Source organism: Candoia aspera, chromosome 8 (genome assembly GCF_035149785.1).
Source record: "Candoia aspera isolate rCanAsp1 chromosome 8, rCanAsp1.hap2, whole genome shotgun sequence".
NCBI classification, from domain to species: domain Eukaryota; kingdom Metazoa; phylum Chordata; class Lepidosauria; order Squamata; family Boidae; genus Candoia; species Candoia aspera.
Window position 1 is genome coordinate 22,696,824 of NC_086160.1, and position 16,193 is coordinate 22,713,016.

Consider the following 16,193-nt stretch of genomic DNA (forward strand, 5'->3'; position numbering starts at 1 on the left):
ATAAATTCTGTTTTGGTTTTTACAAGACAAAATAAAGAAGTAATTTCATGATTTCAAAAACTGGACACTAGAAGGGACTAAAGTTTTTAGGTGGAGGAAAGATTTACAAACTTGCAAAATGCTGCAAAGCATTCTAGCAATGAAAATACTGAAGGAGACTTTTGAAGAATGGAATCAGAAAATAGTAGCCACAATATCAACAATGTCAGTAATGATGTCTGCTTCTATAGATAATGTCCAAAAGATATTATTGAAGAAATGACAGGTGTAGAGCAAATTTTAGCTGACAAGATAGAGATGGTATCAAAAGTGGATTTACAACTGACAGGCCAAGAGAATGACTTAGAAAAGGATGTTTCAAGGGATCTATAAAAGAAATTGGCTGAGGCTTTAAAATTTAAAAGGGAAATACAAATGACAAACCAAGAGAGTGACCTGGATAATTTTTTCCTACTGGATTTACAAAAGAGTGTTAAAGTCTTGAAGAATTCTGTGCAATGGGATAAAGAAGAAATGAAGATAAATTAAATCCTTTGACAATATTTGAATGAACTAAAGATTAAGACCGTTAGAAGTAAAAGGAAGGAATATAACGTTGGTTTATTTGATCAAGGTTAAAACAGGATACAATGTTACTTCTGGCAACACTTTATAGATTTTCTGCTGACACAAGGCCTGAAAAGATGATGTTTTATGGATTTCTCTATAGGTAAGAGATGGGATATGGGATGAAAAGATAAATGTTTCTAACCTTAGAGGGGATGAAGAGTCACTAAATTTGTTTATACTTGTGATGAAGGTTGGAAGTCACTTCTTTATATATTCCTTTTCTCTTATTATATTCCTACTTTCCTCTTCTTTCTTTTTTCTCTTTTTTCATGCACATTTTACTCTTTCTTTCTATTTTTTCTTTTTTTAGTTTGTATTAGACTTTACTATTATAATCAAAATTCATAATGAAAATGTATCTTGCAATAATTTATTTTCCTTAAAATGATAGAAGACCATGAAAGATCCTTAGATACATATTGATCTTTTCATTGCCTTCAATCCACTGACAGTTGGATCAGGAAGTCTGCATGGCATCAGCCTCAAGAATGGAGGCTCAATTTCATGGAAATTTATTCACAAGCAACTACTCATGCATAGAAAATTTCTCATTCTAGATGTCTAGATGTCAATATACACAGACAGAAACTTCCATTCCAGAAGCTAAACCTGATCCATAAAAATGTTACTAACAAAAAAATGCAGTATGCCTAAATTAGCATACAAGACTCATAACACATATTAAGATAACAGCATTTTGATGTGATTTTAATTTACAAAATGTAACTATAGAGCTAATCTGGTAATTTTCAGCATTTTCAGGCAATTTTATAGACACATGTAGAATTTCATTGAAGGGAAGCAACTATTTTCAATGTATTTGTAGATCTCAAATGAAAATGATACTTTTTGCATATGAAAAGGTATTCTAGCATTAATATATCTGAAAAAAAATACTTACAATGGTTATCATTGACTAACTTTTGAAAAATACTGAATTGGTGCCATGGGGATTTTGAAATACATCTAAAACAAATTGAAAAGGGTATTTCCTCCTCTCTACCTTCCTGTCTCCCCCCATTACATTCCTTGCTCTTTTTTCTGCCCTATAAAGTGCAGGACCGAGCACAACCTTCATAAGTACACTGTAAGAGCACAGAAGGCCCCCTTCCCTTGTTTACCTTAGCTGAGTGCAGTTTACCTGATCTCCCCAGCCCAGCTCAAGGTCCTCATCCATTCCCTGCCTTACGCTCATGACATGAAAGTGAGATGTGAGGTTTTTTGTATCCCTGTATGGTTGTCTGAGTCTTTTGGGCTTCAGAGACATAGAGGGAAGGTTCCTTATCTCACAATGTAGCACAAGGAGTAGAGTGCTACATGTCAAAGCAGCACTAAACACCTCTGCTCCAAAATCTAAGTATAAGTATATAGAGCCAGGCTGGTCTGGTGGTTAAGGCAACGGGCTAGAGACCAGGAGCCTGTGAGTTCTAGTCCCGCCTTAGGCATGAAAGCTGGCTGGGTGACCTTGGGCCAGGCACTCTCTCTCAGCCCAACTCACCTCACAAGGTGGTTGTTGTGGGGAAAATAGGAGGAGGAAGGGGTATTAGGTATGTTCCCTGCCTTGAGGCATTTGTAAAAATAATAAAGGCAGGATAAAAATTAAACAAATAAAAATAAATACTATTTTCCTGTAAATGCTGATGGGCAATCACAATTAAGGCAAATTGATTTGTACTCAGTCATATCTTCAAGGGAAAATTTAAGTTTTGTTATGATTACAAATAATGGGACAACATGCTCAAATCAGGACTGCTCCACATTTAAACAGGAAACTGGGTCAGCTTGCAATGCTACACATTTTCTGAGAATAAATACCATTGAATTCTAGTCCTTAAGTTAAAATACATGCAAAAGACTGTCTTGAAAGAATAGTGGACAAAAGAATAGTTATGAAAGGATTAGTTTTTAGTAGGAAGTTGGTATCAAAAGGCTATGATCTTATTTTGATTTCCCAGAGAAAGGGAAAGAGATTTTACATCATGGATTAATTTTCATATACATTAGTTTCAAATTCTGGAAGGTCTTGTAGAGACTGGAATGTTGCTATCTGCAAGATATATCTAGAGCTGCCACTTTTTATCACCAATGTATTCTTACTAGAGGGACTTTACACAAGCATATTTTGTGAAGATTGCTTCTTCAGTCTTTTGAGGACAACTCTAGTCATTTAGTGCTTCTATAAACTAAGAGCTAAATAGCCATTCAGTTACATTATACTACACTTACTGCACACTATGTGATAGCTATTTAGGAACAAATTCTCAAGGCATCTTTGGGTTGTTCTCACATGGGGAAAGCTTGTTCTATATCCTAACATCTACAGAAATCACATCTAGATAGCTCCTTCCTTAGAAAATTTATTTTAACTACTTTCCCAACATTTCCAATTTGCTAGAGTATGGAAAGATGGCTGAAATCCAAAGGAAATTAGAAGAACTCAGTACAGAGACAAGTCACAGCAAAGTCAAGAATCACTACAGTACTTTTTCAGTCAGCTGTGCCAACTCCGCCATTGGTGACTTGGGTTTTTCTGTTACTGTGTGGAAGAAATGCAGTACTTTTTGCTGTGCTCCTTAGTGTTTGAAATTCTAAGTAAAGAGGTTAAGGAAGAAATATATTTCTGAATGTTCAGTTCAAGAATAAAGGGCTTAATTATCAGAAATTAAACAACTATAGAAACAGAAATTAATCTCTGGTGGTAAATGGGAAAGAGAACTCCATACATGTGTGTATATACAAATAATTACAAACTGGAAGCAATAGATACTAGTGAAAAGTATCAATGGATTCATCATTAAAAGACAGGTATATTTTTAGATCATGCATTATTTTAGAAGAGATTACTCTTTCACAGAGGAGAAAATGTTATATTTAAGTTAATGCCTGTCACGTAAAATTCTTGTATCAATATAGTATTATATAAGCCACTAGTAGCATCTCAGTCAGGAATATTATTTTAAAATAATTATAAGCATTTTAATCTATCAATAATTCTATAAATAGCCCAATTCTGTACACCCTGCTCAAGAGATAATCCCACTGAAAGTCCAGCTGAAACTCAAGTTGTAGCCTAAACATTGCATTCCCTTCAAAACTGCTACATATTGTCTTTGGGTTGGAATGAGAATGAAAGAGTCATAGGTGGTCATTCAGCACAAGTCTATATATGTCTAGTCAGAAAGAACCTGCAATGATTTCAATAGGGTTTACTTCCGGATGAACACAGGCTTCAGCTTTAACATAGAAAGACTTCCATTGGATCAGAAACGCTTAAGTAATCCAGCATCCTATTTCCTACAGCAGTGTTTCTCAACCTTAGCACTTTAAGAAGTCTGGACTTCAACTCAATTCTGTGAAGTCCATTCTGGGAATTCTGGGAGTTGAAGTCTGGACCTCTTAAAGTTGTCATGGTTGAGAAACCCTGTCCTACAGCAACCAATCAGAAGCCAACAGAAATGCTCATTAGTATGAAAGAAAGGGAACAGCACTCTCCTGTGATGCTTCCCAGAACTGGTATTTGGACACAGATAACTCTTATCCTGGAGGTAAGACGTGATAACTAATAGTCACTGATACTTTCGTTCATTTTCATTTGCACCAAGAACTGTGGGATTCAATAGCTCACTGGATGACTTTCATAGCACACTATTGGGAGGGCAGCAAAAGGCGAACTTGGACTTTTCACCCAGCACAGTTTTAAGAGCAGTAAGTCAGGTGGAAGGAGGCTAGCAAGTCTGGTTCTTCAGTGATTTTATGAAGCTGAATTTTCAGCTTTCATTTTAAATACTTGAAGAATATTTGATTTTTTTTCCCCAGTGTATAGTTGCCCTGCTTCTTATTGTTCCCATTCTAGAGCTTTTAGAATTCAGGAAAGTTCTTTTTTATAGACCTATTATTTAATGACTATGTTCAGATAAAAAAAAAAGACACAGGACAACTATGAATAATAGTATTTGTTCTTTTCAAGGCAGAAAAAAACTCACACCAAAAAAATGTTTACTTATACTATCTGATATATACAACTTAAATAACATTTATATCAAATCTGGTTTACATTTTATACATATCATCACTAACTATATTATCAATTAGTTCTTATATTTATAAAACCCTCAAGGCAGATAGCTATATCTGATGCATTTCCCTCAGCCACAAAACTTTTATTTACTTGAGCTGTTACTGTCTGCAGTCCAGAAGGTTCATTCATTCACCTTGCTTTTGTGCAGCTAGTATGACATCACACAGGGATTCATGTAATTAGTTGCATTTAATGATCTGAAATGTAAATGCAAGGAAGTGTCATAAGACTTAATTGATATATACATTCTATTTTCCCCAGGTAGAAATTTCCTTCTCAACAGTGCCTGAAATCTACTATTCTAGATCTTATGAATTATCTAGTAATACTCCAAGTTTTGATTTTTTCTTAAATCAAATGTAATACAGCATTTTTTCATAACTCAGATCCTATGAAGTTCAGATTAAAAACAACTTGCTCCCAACCACTGACCCCAAATATTTTCCTCTCATTTATTTCAGCCAGTTGTTCAATATAGCAATATTTTGTGAAGTAGGGTTATGTTTATTTTTCAGAATCTAGATTTCCTCTTCTCCCACTCTGCTTCTCAAAGATCATCATATTCCATCATACTGCTTAGAATTACACTTCTTTGGTAGCTAACAAAAGGTGCAAAGCAGGAAAGAAGGTAGGGGTATGTGTGTGTGTACGTTATAAAATAACCAGTAAAGTATTTGACAGGACTGAATATTCATTCATTTGCCTGAATAAAAAAATAAGTTAGGCAATCTTCATGTTACAGCCATTTCATAAAGTTACCAACAGCTTATCAGGTTCTATGAGAAGCTATTTGGAGGGGGGGGGTCAACTTCTGTTCTCCCAGATGTTTGTACAAAGGGAGAAACCACATACTACTTAGCAAGCAAATTTATTGAATGTCAAGCCTTGGAAAGATTCAAAGCAGCTTTAAAGAGACTAATGTTAAGTGTAGACCCGGTCTGTAAAACAGGTAACCCATCAACATGAACCTAATATTCCGGTTTCCTGTGTGCCTTTAGAGGCACACATTTTTCATTTCAAAGAAGTGAGAATGAAAGGCAATGGATGAAGCAATAAATGGATTTGGTGGAAACAAGGATTGGTTGTGAGGATAGAAAGATACAGAGCAGCATAGTGAGTAGTATTGGTGTAAATTAATAAATTTTAGATTTAGCTCTTCCTTTTCCCCCTTATGTCATACATTTCTTTGGCTTACTATTTCTTACTCCTTTTCAGTGCTGCATACGCCTGCATGTCCCCAAAGGTGGGTGGTATAGATGTAAAGAAGTGAGGAGGCCTTTTTATATGACTATTGAGTTACAGTGCATTTGGCCGAATAGGTCAGGCATGGTGTAGATTCTTAATGATTTTATTAGAATTAGCTAACTCAACCAGGATACCATATTAAAAAAAAACCAGCACTTAATTATTCTATTATTCACCAGTGCCAGGATTCAAGCTTCAACTATATAAAGTAGAACAAGGACTCTTCAACACATCTGGAACGTATTTCCCTCCCAACTGAGTAAATGGCAAGAGAGTCTTCATAGAACAAGGTATATGAAAATTAAGAGAATAGCTACCAGGCTGGAGAATATCTACTGCAGAAGTTTTCCTAAAAATGAAATACTGAAGTTAGGTAATACTTACTTTTCAATGTTTAAGGTCATAATACTTCTTACTGGTCTGCTCTTAGTACCAGGATTAGGGTGAAATACATTTCCTTGTTTATTAGTTGTGGCAGACCTGGGCAACCTAATGCCATATGGCTCTGCGGAATAGGTTGGAAATGGATCAAATGTGCCTGCTTTCATACCTCCTAGCTGGAAGGACAAGAAGAAATGTTAAATACTGCAGACTTAGAAAAGAATTCTTTATCCACACAGAACACTAAGTATGGATTTAGTAACATTACTGAGCTGGGTACAAAGTAATATGAAGGCCCATCTCAAGTACAGCACCTAGTTTCTCTTCACAGAGAATCACAGAACAACAGAGTTACAAGGGCTGGTCTCAGGGAGTATAAACAGGGTCAATCCTAAATAGTATTTGGATGTGATGCAGTACAAAATGCCAGGACTATAGGCCAGGCTAGGAAAAAAAATCATGAAAAAGGTGACTGTAAACCACTTCTGTATTGTTGCCAAGATAACAGTGTGAACATACTCAAATAGTCACCAAGAGTCAAGCTTAACTTGAAGGAATCTTTATCATTTTAATTGAATTACAGTATTAGCAATTTTCATCCAGTCTCCCACCTCCCCTTTTTAGGGAATGTGGTGGAGAAAGTGGTGGCATTGCAGCTCCAAGGGAGCCTAGATGAAATGGATTATCTGGACGCTTTTCAGTTGGGTTTCAGGCTCAGATATGGGACAGAAACAGCACTGGTTGCACTTATGGATGATCTCTGGTGGCAGCGGGATGGGGGCAGTGCATCCAACCTGGCTCTTTTTGACCTCTCAGTGACTTTTGGGTCGGCTCAGGGAGTTGAGGGTGGGTGGCATGGTTTTGCACTGGTTCAACTCCTTCCTCCAGGGCTGGTCCCAATCGGTGTTCATAGGGAGTGAGAGATCCGAGGCTGCAGCCCCTCTTTTGCGGGGTGCCATAGGGTTCTGTGCTCTCTCTGCTCATTTTTAACATCTACATGAAACTGCTGGGTGAGATCATCCATCACCATGGGATGAGGTATCATCAATATGCTGATGATACCCAGTTATACACCTCCATCCCAGATGACTTAAGTGATGTTGTGACCACCCTCTCTCAGCACCTGGAGGCTGTAGGGGTCTGGATGGGGAACAACAGGCTTCAGCTGAATCTGTAAGATGGAGTGGCTGTGGGTTGGGGGCTCCTCAGCATCCAGGAACTTACCATCTTTGGTTCTGGATGGGTTTGCACTGCCCCAGACAGATCTGGTGCAGAACCTGGGGGTTCTCCTGGACTCATGACTCCTGCTCAAAGAGCAGGTGGCAGCCGTGGCCAGGGGAGCCTTTGCCCAACTTCATGTTGTACACCAGTTTTGCCTCTTCCTGGATCGAGAGGCCCTCCAGTCAGTCACTCATGCCCTAGTCATCTCCCAAATAGACTATTGCAATGCGCTCTACATGGGGCTACCCTTGAAGAGCATCCGGAAGCTACAGCTAGTTCAGAACGTGGCCGCATGAGCAGTTTTAGGAACCCCAGGGATGGTGCATATAACACCATTGCTGCGCAAGCTGCATTGGGTGCCAGTTTGCTTCCGGGTCCAATTCAAGGTGTTGGTTATCACCTTTAAAGCCCTAAATGGCATGGGTCCAGGTCACCTGAGGGACCGCCTCATCCCCATTACATCAATCCATCCCACCTGGTCAGGCAGAGAGGACATGCTATGGACCCTGTCCATGAAAGATTGCCAATTGGCAGGGTCCAGGAAGAGGGCCTTCTCTGCCTTGGCTCCTGTCCTGTGGAACACATTAAGCATGATAGTGTTTGTTTGGTTTTGGTTTATCACAGATAAGCATCTATGGAAATTTCCCTTTGGTTCTTGTTGCTGATTTTGTTTCTAATGATGGTTTCCTAGATCTAACTGCACCATGTGAAGGAAGGGGTTCCAGGATGGGTCACCTCTTGGATCTCTATTTGGGTTAAATCTAACATTTAGACATGCTATTTTCCAAAATTACTTGGGACTTTTTCCCCCCCAATAAATGTAGCCCTCTACATTGCAGTAAATATTACACATACCATCTTTTCTTAGCTAAAGGGAAATATCTGCAATAAAAATTTCTTGAGAAGTTTGACTGTCAAAAACCATACCTTTTTAGCTGGAGAACTTGGTTTAAAAGGTTGCTGAACTAGTACTTTTGGGGGTAGTTGTTTTGGTGGAGACAACGGCTTGTCATCATGGTAAGGGTTCATATCAAAATATTCTCGGGGATAAAGATTTAGCTTGAACGGTCCACCTTTCATTTGCTGGCGATGTTCTTCAGATGTTTTCTGGGCAAATCAGAAATGGAAGATGTCACATTGGATTCTTCAACTGCTTATCTAAAGCTAGGGACAAGATTAATGCTGCAATTCTATGCTAACTTACTTCAGGGTAAAAACCATACTCAGCTGTAATTATTCCTGAGCAAACTTACATGGGATTGCATTTCTGAAGTTATAAGTGCAATAAGTGGTAGGAAATTAGTATTAATTAGCATTAGGGAGATATCTATCTATCTATCTATCTATCTATCTTTCTAACTATATGAAGATTAACGATTTGTGGCAAGCCCGATGAAAGCAAATATGGAGAAGGCAGGACCTCAGTCATCACAACATCAAAGCAAATATGTACAAGAAGAAAATGTTCTTCACTGAGGTAGTAAAAAACAGCATGGATTTCCCTATTTCCCTTCCTTCACCACTTAAAGTGGCCTTCCATAACAGGGTTTCACAATAAGGATACAAGTTTAAATCCATGTATGACTCAAATGCAGTCCACACCACTTTCGGGACAGTAACCATAATTTTTTGGCTAACAGAGTCAGTCTTAACAGTGAGAGGTGCAAAGACCCACCATCCAACCACTTACCATATTGAGGTTGAGAAAATAACAAATTAATGAAACAGAATATACAGTTCTCACATATATTGAAACAATATGCAAAATATTTTATTTATTGAAGAAAGGTTAGTGATATATAATTTTATGAGATGATATAAAATAAGGTCCAATTAGAAAGGATAGGATATGTTATCAATCAAAGTAAAATAAAATAAAAAAATAGAAGTTCAATTGAATTTTACCTTAAAATTTATTCTTCCTATGTCATATAATTCAACTGAATGCATGTATGGTTTACCTATGGTGAGATTTGGATACCTAGATACAGAAATAAAACAGTGGTAACAGCGACATTCAACAATCTCTTTTTAAAAAATATATATTTGATATTATAATTCTAGAATGTTTTACCCATAGCCAGTTCCTTTCTTCCCTGGATTGGTATACAGGTTTTTCCCCGGTGGTACATACGGAATTTTATCTTTTAACTGAGCACTGAAGTAGGAACATGGGCCACCAATTGTTCCATAGTATGTTCCTATACCACATCTGAGATACAGAAAGAATACAGAGATTAGCATTCCCTATTTGAAGTGAAATTTATTGTAACATAAGCTATTGGATTGCTTCAGGTAAACAAGTTACAACTCCAGTGTATCTCTTCTACTCAGAGTGACTGCCCTTTGTTTAAAAAAATACATTAAAGGTGCAATGATATTTACACTTAATTGGAATTAAGGCCAAATGACATCAGTAGACTTACTTTTGAATGGATACATATGCATATTGGACTCTGCTTTAAAGTATTTAGGTTACATTGGGCAGACAATCCTCAGACCACACTCAGCCCCTAGGTTCATTCTTGCAGCTTCAGGAACACCAAAAACTCTGCAGCATTTTTTTTTTTCAAAGAAAGAGGGGAAAATAGGTGCACTAAGTCTTTATTAGGTTTAATATTCTTCCTTTGGCTAAAATCAACCCCAGACTTCAACAACAATAAAAAAATGATGGAGAAATGAGTCCTGCTCTCTCTGATGATGCCACTATGCCACTGTCACATTTTATGCCGTCTTTGATTACCTTTATGTAGAAAAAACAACCAGGCGATTCCCAAACCAGAGAAAAATTGCCCATCCCTGGTTAGGTAAACATTCTAATGTAATTCTGCATTTCTATACCTGGATTCACTCATAATACTAGGCCAGAAGCAAGCCATTTACATGGAGTTCTCCCAGATTCCTTTTTGAGGCCTTTCAGACCCTCTCAAATTGCGCAGCCAAAATATGATAGACATACCAAATTACTTTATTTGCAAAAATATGCAAAATACTTGCAGAAATAAGCCATCAGTTATTCTATAGTTTTGACTGCACACATCCCTGCAGCCCTTGGGAGCCATTATAAAAAAAGCATGTCCCTCATAGGCAAACTAAACCATAAACCATGGTATGCAAACCACAGTGGCTGGTATATCACACTAAAGGAAAATGAAGGAAGCCACTTAGCATGGTACAAATCCAACCTATTTTAGGCTGCTTATTGTGTTGTACTTTGCAGTTTGATTTTCTTTTCTTGATTTCAGAAGATTTCATTTCAGAGCAGGTAGTAGGTAAAGGTAAAGGTTTCCCTTGACATTAAGTCCAGTCGTGTCCGACTCTAGGGGGCGGTGCTCATCTCCGTTTCAAAGCCGAACAGCCAGCGTTTGTCCGTAGACACTTCTGTGGTCATGTGGGCGGCATGACTACACGGAATGCCATTACCTGCCCGCCGAAGCAGTACCTATTAATCTACTCACATTGGCATGTTTTCGAACTGCTAGGTTGGCAGGAGCTGGGACTAGCAACGGGAGCTCACCCCGTCACGCAGATTTGAACTGCCGACCTTCTGATCGGCAAGCTCAGCAGCTCAGCGGTTTAACCTGCAGCGCCACCGCGACCCTTCAGAGCAGGTACTCAGGTCCAATATATTATAGGTAATCCTTTCTCTCCTGGTGATACTTTTGTTATGCAAAAGTGGAGGAGTCTTCCCCCATCTGTTATCCTTTGCATATGCCAGACTTCTTCCCATCATTCCCCAGCCACCATGGCCCATTGTAGAATATGGGAGTTAAACTATAACACATGGTTGTACAGAATCAGAGAAACATCTCCATAGGTTTTCCCTACATCCTTCAAGATGTGCCCATCACTCCCACCTTTCATATTCCAAGTATTTCCTAGAAATTACAGTACTTCTGGGATGTTTAAGAAAACTGGCAGAAATAAAACTAAACCATCTGAGAGGAAGAAAGGTATTTGTGGCACTAGGGGGAATCTGGAGGAAAAGAAGGTCAGTTATTAAAATCATGGGAGCAGACATTTTATGTAAAATCTAGTGATAGGTATTTGTTTATCAGGAAATGAACACTCCTGCCATCTTTTGTGGCAATTTAGATATCAAAGACATCCTTAAAATATGTTTTTAACTGGGGCTTCTGGTGGGAATGGCGGACTGAATGGTTGCGCCCACTGGTTCGGCAGGCAAAACTGACAGCATGGTGAATTTTCAGGGCTCAGGTCTTCCTGAAGCCGAAAAATGTTCTCTGGATCAAGGAGAATTTCCAGGAATCACCCCATCTGTCCTCTGAAAGGCTGACTGTAGCCAGAAGATTGCAAACTGAGCTTCGCATTCACCTGGTAAGATTAGCTGGGAGGCGCGGGATTTCACCATTTTCTGAGCCGTGCTGTAGCTTTAAAGGGACACTTAGTCCAGCCACCCCACTTCTTAACCACCAATTTGCATTTTTTGTTAAGTATATGTATCCCAAGAGAGGCTTTCTACAGTGAGGAGAAGCTGGTTCTCTTGGTGCCTAATGTAATTTCTGGCATCACTTCTTAATTTAAAAAAAAATGAAGTTTTGGAATCTGTTTTCCTTCTAAAGGAAATTAAGATTGAGACTAAACAATTATTTTCCTGTTAGTACTTCTGTGTTAAATTTGAAGGTATCAATATTTTTCTACACATTGAATCGGCTGATCAGTTTCCTGTTCACTTTCCCTTGAGAACTGTCTGCTCTCTCACTCCTACTGCATGTAAACAAGCTGCCGACTTTTGCTTTTCGCTGATTAAGCTTCTAGAGGAATTTACTGTGTGAGGCATGGAGGATTTTAGACAGATCTTTTCTGAACTTCACCAGGATTTCAAGCAGATTTCCTCTGATTTTTACTGTGCTTTTATGCAAGACATCCAGGACATTGTAAGATCTAAAAAGTGTCTTCAGGTTGGGGATGTGGTGGATGAAATTGAAGAATTTAAGAGTGACAGAAATGACTTTTCCAAGACTGAGAGTGGAATTATTAGCGAGATGCTGGAGGAGAATTACACAAAGGACTGGGAGAAAACCAAGGGGGAGAGTGACCTGCAAGCAATTGATCTCCTGGTGGAATGCCAGGAAAAGAATCTGGACTCTCTGGGGGCTAGGAGGACAGTTGGACTGGCTGATTTTTATGAAAGGTAAGTTCCAAGCATACTGTGGAGATATGTAATTGCTTTGTTTTATTATGAAGTGGGATAAGGGTTGAAAATTTTTTATCTGGTTTGCTTTAAGGATTTGACTGATGTTATTTGCCTTTAAAGATTTGGATTTAATGTCTTGAATTGGTTTTTATGGGTTTATTAAGATTAAAGTTATTAAAATTGTATTAGGGTTAAAACGTTCAGGTTATCATCATCAAAATTGTTGTAGTATTAAGTATAATAGCAGAAACTGGATGGGAGAAAGGGGGTTAAGGTTTATCTGAAATGTTCTCTTTTTATTTTAATATAAGGGGGAAGAGTAACTCGGTGATTTTTATTAAGTGTTAAAGTGGATTGATTTATAGAAATAATGTGGTGTTTTGGGTTTAATATAGAGTAAGAGATTGATAGTTGAAATTGCTGTATATCCTTGCTGTTTAAAGTTGGAAGCCACATCTTTTTGTAAAATTGAAAAAAAATTCTTTTTGTCTTTTGTGGGTTTTTCCCCCTTTTTTGTAGTTTGTTGTTTTCTTGTAGTTTTTACTTTTTTCTTAAACTTAATAAAATGTATTACAAAAAATATGTTTTTAACTGAAAAAATCAATATAAGTAGACAAAAGCCATATAATGTTTATATTACAGTAATACCTTTTCCACAACTTACGAAAATTTATCTCCATTAGTGGGAAGAAAGGGTCTGCTTCCCAGGTTTTTCTTTGACTCAGCCAATCGGTATCTTCTCCTTAACTGAACGGGATTTGAATAACTTTCACCTTCAAAAATTCTTGAAAACTGAAGATCAAAATATCCTGCTTGGGTGGCTCCTCTCTCTTTGTTACCAGCTGATAACATTTGTTTATTCTTGCTTGCAGCTTCATTAAAAGGGCCTTTAAAATAAGGAAACAATTTCAGTATTGATTCAGTTATTGCAGCACCCTTTGTTTTAAATTCTGCCATGTGGAAAGCAGCTAAGAAACTGCATGGAAATGTCTACAGTATAAAGTCATCAGAAGTTGAGTTTGACTTAAGGAAGATTGTACTTACTTTGCTTTACATTTTGCATACAAGCTGTTTTGAATCTGAATATGAAAACATATGAATTGTTTTCAAGACTTGCTTTAAGAACCAGCTTTCGATACTGTACAAATCATCATATGACCATTAAAAAGATTTATGTTGAGGTTTGAACAAAAAAGTGCCCGTTCAAACCTGGCCTTTTTCCTTAAAGATTTTAAAAATCTGTCCCCAAAAGTAGATGTTATAGATCAGAAAATCTAGTGCTACCATAGAAGGAAGGAGAGAATGCTGCATTCCCAAGAGTTTGAGAATCTCACTGCCTAAAATATGGCTAACCATCCTACAGAGAACATTCAAAAGAAACAACCAAGCAAAAACAAAACATAGTTTCTCCCATTAGGACAGCATAAAACCTGTAAATAACACTTACCAGAGAATGTGTTGTTCTACCTGAAACACCCAATCAAAACCCTTTAACATCTACTCCTAAAGAAATTATCCAAAAAGAAAAGCAAGAAAAGATACCCATCCAGATAATAAAGTATTGATAATAAAGTACTGATAGCACATTTCCCCAAATCTATAGAAGGATCCTAAACACAGAGGGGAGCAATGTGTAAAATTAAAGCAACTAGAGATAAATAGTAGAAATGGCAAAGAATAAGAGCCGTTTAGAACAAAATGGACTAAATGCCAGTTTTCTGGAGGGAAACAGCAAGAGCAGAGAATTACAGTGGCACCCTGAATTAATCAAATTAAACAATTCAACTAGGTGTCAACTAGGACATTTGTAATCGTATCAGGCATAAAGATTGTGCCAGTGTAGCTGCCTTGTATTTTGTGAAGCTAAATCAATCTACCTCAACCACCCCATCTTAGCTCTGCTCAGTGTTCCATCCCACATGTTGGATTTGTTCAATGCAGGGAAGACCCTTCTTGCAGTGGAGCGAGGTCAATCCATCCTCCTGTACTGCTGAATACAACAGAAAAAATGTACTTACGGTTAAATGGAGAGACATATTTATCGCCAATACTAATATATTCCATTTCACTGAAGAGGCCAAGCCTCTCCATGTCTGTTTTTCCCATTTCAGAAGGCATGTTTACTTCTGTAGGATAACTTTCTACTCTTGAAAATGTTCAGATGTCTTATGCTCCCTAAAAAGAAAAAGGATACACATTTACATGCTTCAGTCTTTAAATTACTGACTTCAAAACAATGATTGAGAGTCCAACGTTCCTAAAAAACTGGTTTAAGAAAGCCAAACTCAATACCCAATATCAAAAATCTCATTAAATATGAAGTCCCAGGTATTTTACTTTTCTACCTTGTCCTCATATTCAAGTTCCAAGACTCAAAACAAAAAAATAAAATGGCAGAACGAACATGCATCTGGCAAAAGGACAAAGCTCTAGGTATCCCTACTGCTTCTCAGCCTTTTGGCTAAGTTCAAGTGTGGTTCCCTGTCTAGTTTAATTGTACATCGATTTTACAACTCATCGTATGTTTTCCTGAAAAAGTGCTTTTTCAAACCAGTTCAGAGCACAATGCAATATTCTAATCTACAACTGTGGCTGGCCTTGAAAACCTAAGCATTTCCTGTGAAATTGGCCAAGTTCGGATCCGGACAGGAGTCTAAATAAAGACCAAGCCCCGGCCTTCCAGTCATGTGTCAAGCAGTTAAAAAAAAACAAAAACCTACATCAAAACAAGAAGTGAAAACGTATACTGAATTATTAGCTGTTTTTTGAATAGCAAGGGCGCCTGAAATCCACTTGGACCCCATCCCGTGCAAACTGTAGCAATACACGAGCTGTGCCACACCTTTTTTTTTTTTGCACAAGTTTACCGTACCTTGCCCCAAAGCACTGCAGTTTTACGAAATTAGTACACTAATTCACCTACGGGATCCCTCTGTCTGTTGAATCAAGCGCATGAGGTGCCCGCTAAGCACGGAGATCGCCTGGAAGCGAGGGCTTGGCACGGGATACGGGGAGGGAATTAGGCATTTCGGAATGCCCTTGCTTTCCTTTAGCTTTCTGGTTCCCAGTCACCAATGGGCAGACTCCAGCTGGCTGGAGATGGGGCGGTCTGCAGCCAGGTCTTGAGGGCACCAGCTTGCAAAAGGCTCCGCTTATCTCTCGCTTTCCTCCGGGTCTCCGACAAATAACTCACCCCTTCGCTTTTGTCCCTCCTTCTCTCTCCCTCCCACACACAAGGCAGGCTAGGTTGGCTCAGCAGCAAAGACCACCTCCTTCGCTTCTCTCTCTCCAGCTCTTCACGCTAGCCGCGCTTAGCTCCTCCCGCCCTCGAAAACTCTTTGTTGATACACTGTTGCCGTGGTTTCGAGGCGCGCCTCAGCCGGCGCTCCTCGCTCCGCCCCTCCGATGACGTCATGCCACAGGATCGCGGCGGCGGCGGCGCCTTGAAAGTGGAGCACGTCGGGAAATGTAGTTCGGCAGCTTCAACGATTACAGGCGGAA

General features: G+C 38.5%; 1 protein-coding gene across 1 annotated transcript; it reads right to left on the minus strand.

Annotated features, from left to right (window-relative positions):
* Positions 1–4,000: 4,000 nt before the first annotated feature.
* CFAP96 (cilia and flagella associated protein 96) lies at positions 4,001–16,033 on the minus strand. Its single transcript, XM_063310409.1, has 8 exons — positions 15,616–16,033; positions 14,711–14,867; positions 13,357–13,579; positions 9,609–9,746; positions 9,440–9,515; positions 8,462–8,641; positions 6,317–6,489; positions 4,001–4,884 (listed from the first exon to the last, which is right to left on the minus strand). Exons 2-8 carry the CDS (start codon positions 14,808–14,810, stop codon positions 4,836–4,838), a joined length of 939 nt encoding a protein of 312 aa, XP_063166479.1. The 5' UTR covers positions 14,811–14,867; positions 15,616–16,033; the 3' UTR covers positions 4,001–4,835.
* Positions 16,034–16,193: the final 160 nt, after the last annotated feature.

What these genes read in the sequence shown, in the direction of transcription:
- CFAP96 (XM_063310409.1), bottom strand. Translation starts at nt 14,810, where the DNA reads ATGCCTTCTGAAATGGGAAAAACAGACATGGAGAGGCTTGGCCTCTTC. An exon ending in CAAGTTCTCCAGCTAAAAAG is followed by an intron (nt 6,490 to 8,461) that starts GTATGGTTTTTG and finishes TTGTCCTTCCAG; the next exon opens with CTAGGAGGTATGAAAGCAGG. An exon ending in ATGACCTTAAACATTGAAAA is followed by an intron (nt 4,885 to 6,316) that starts GTAAGTATTACC and finishes TTTACATTTCAG; the next exon opens with ATCATTAAATGCAACTAATT.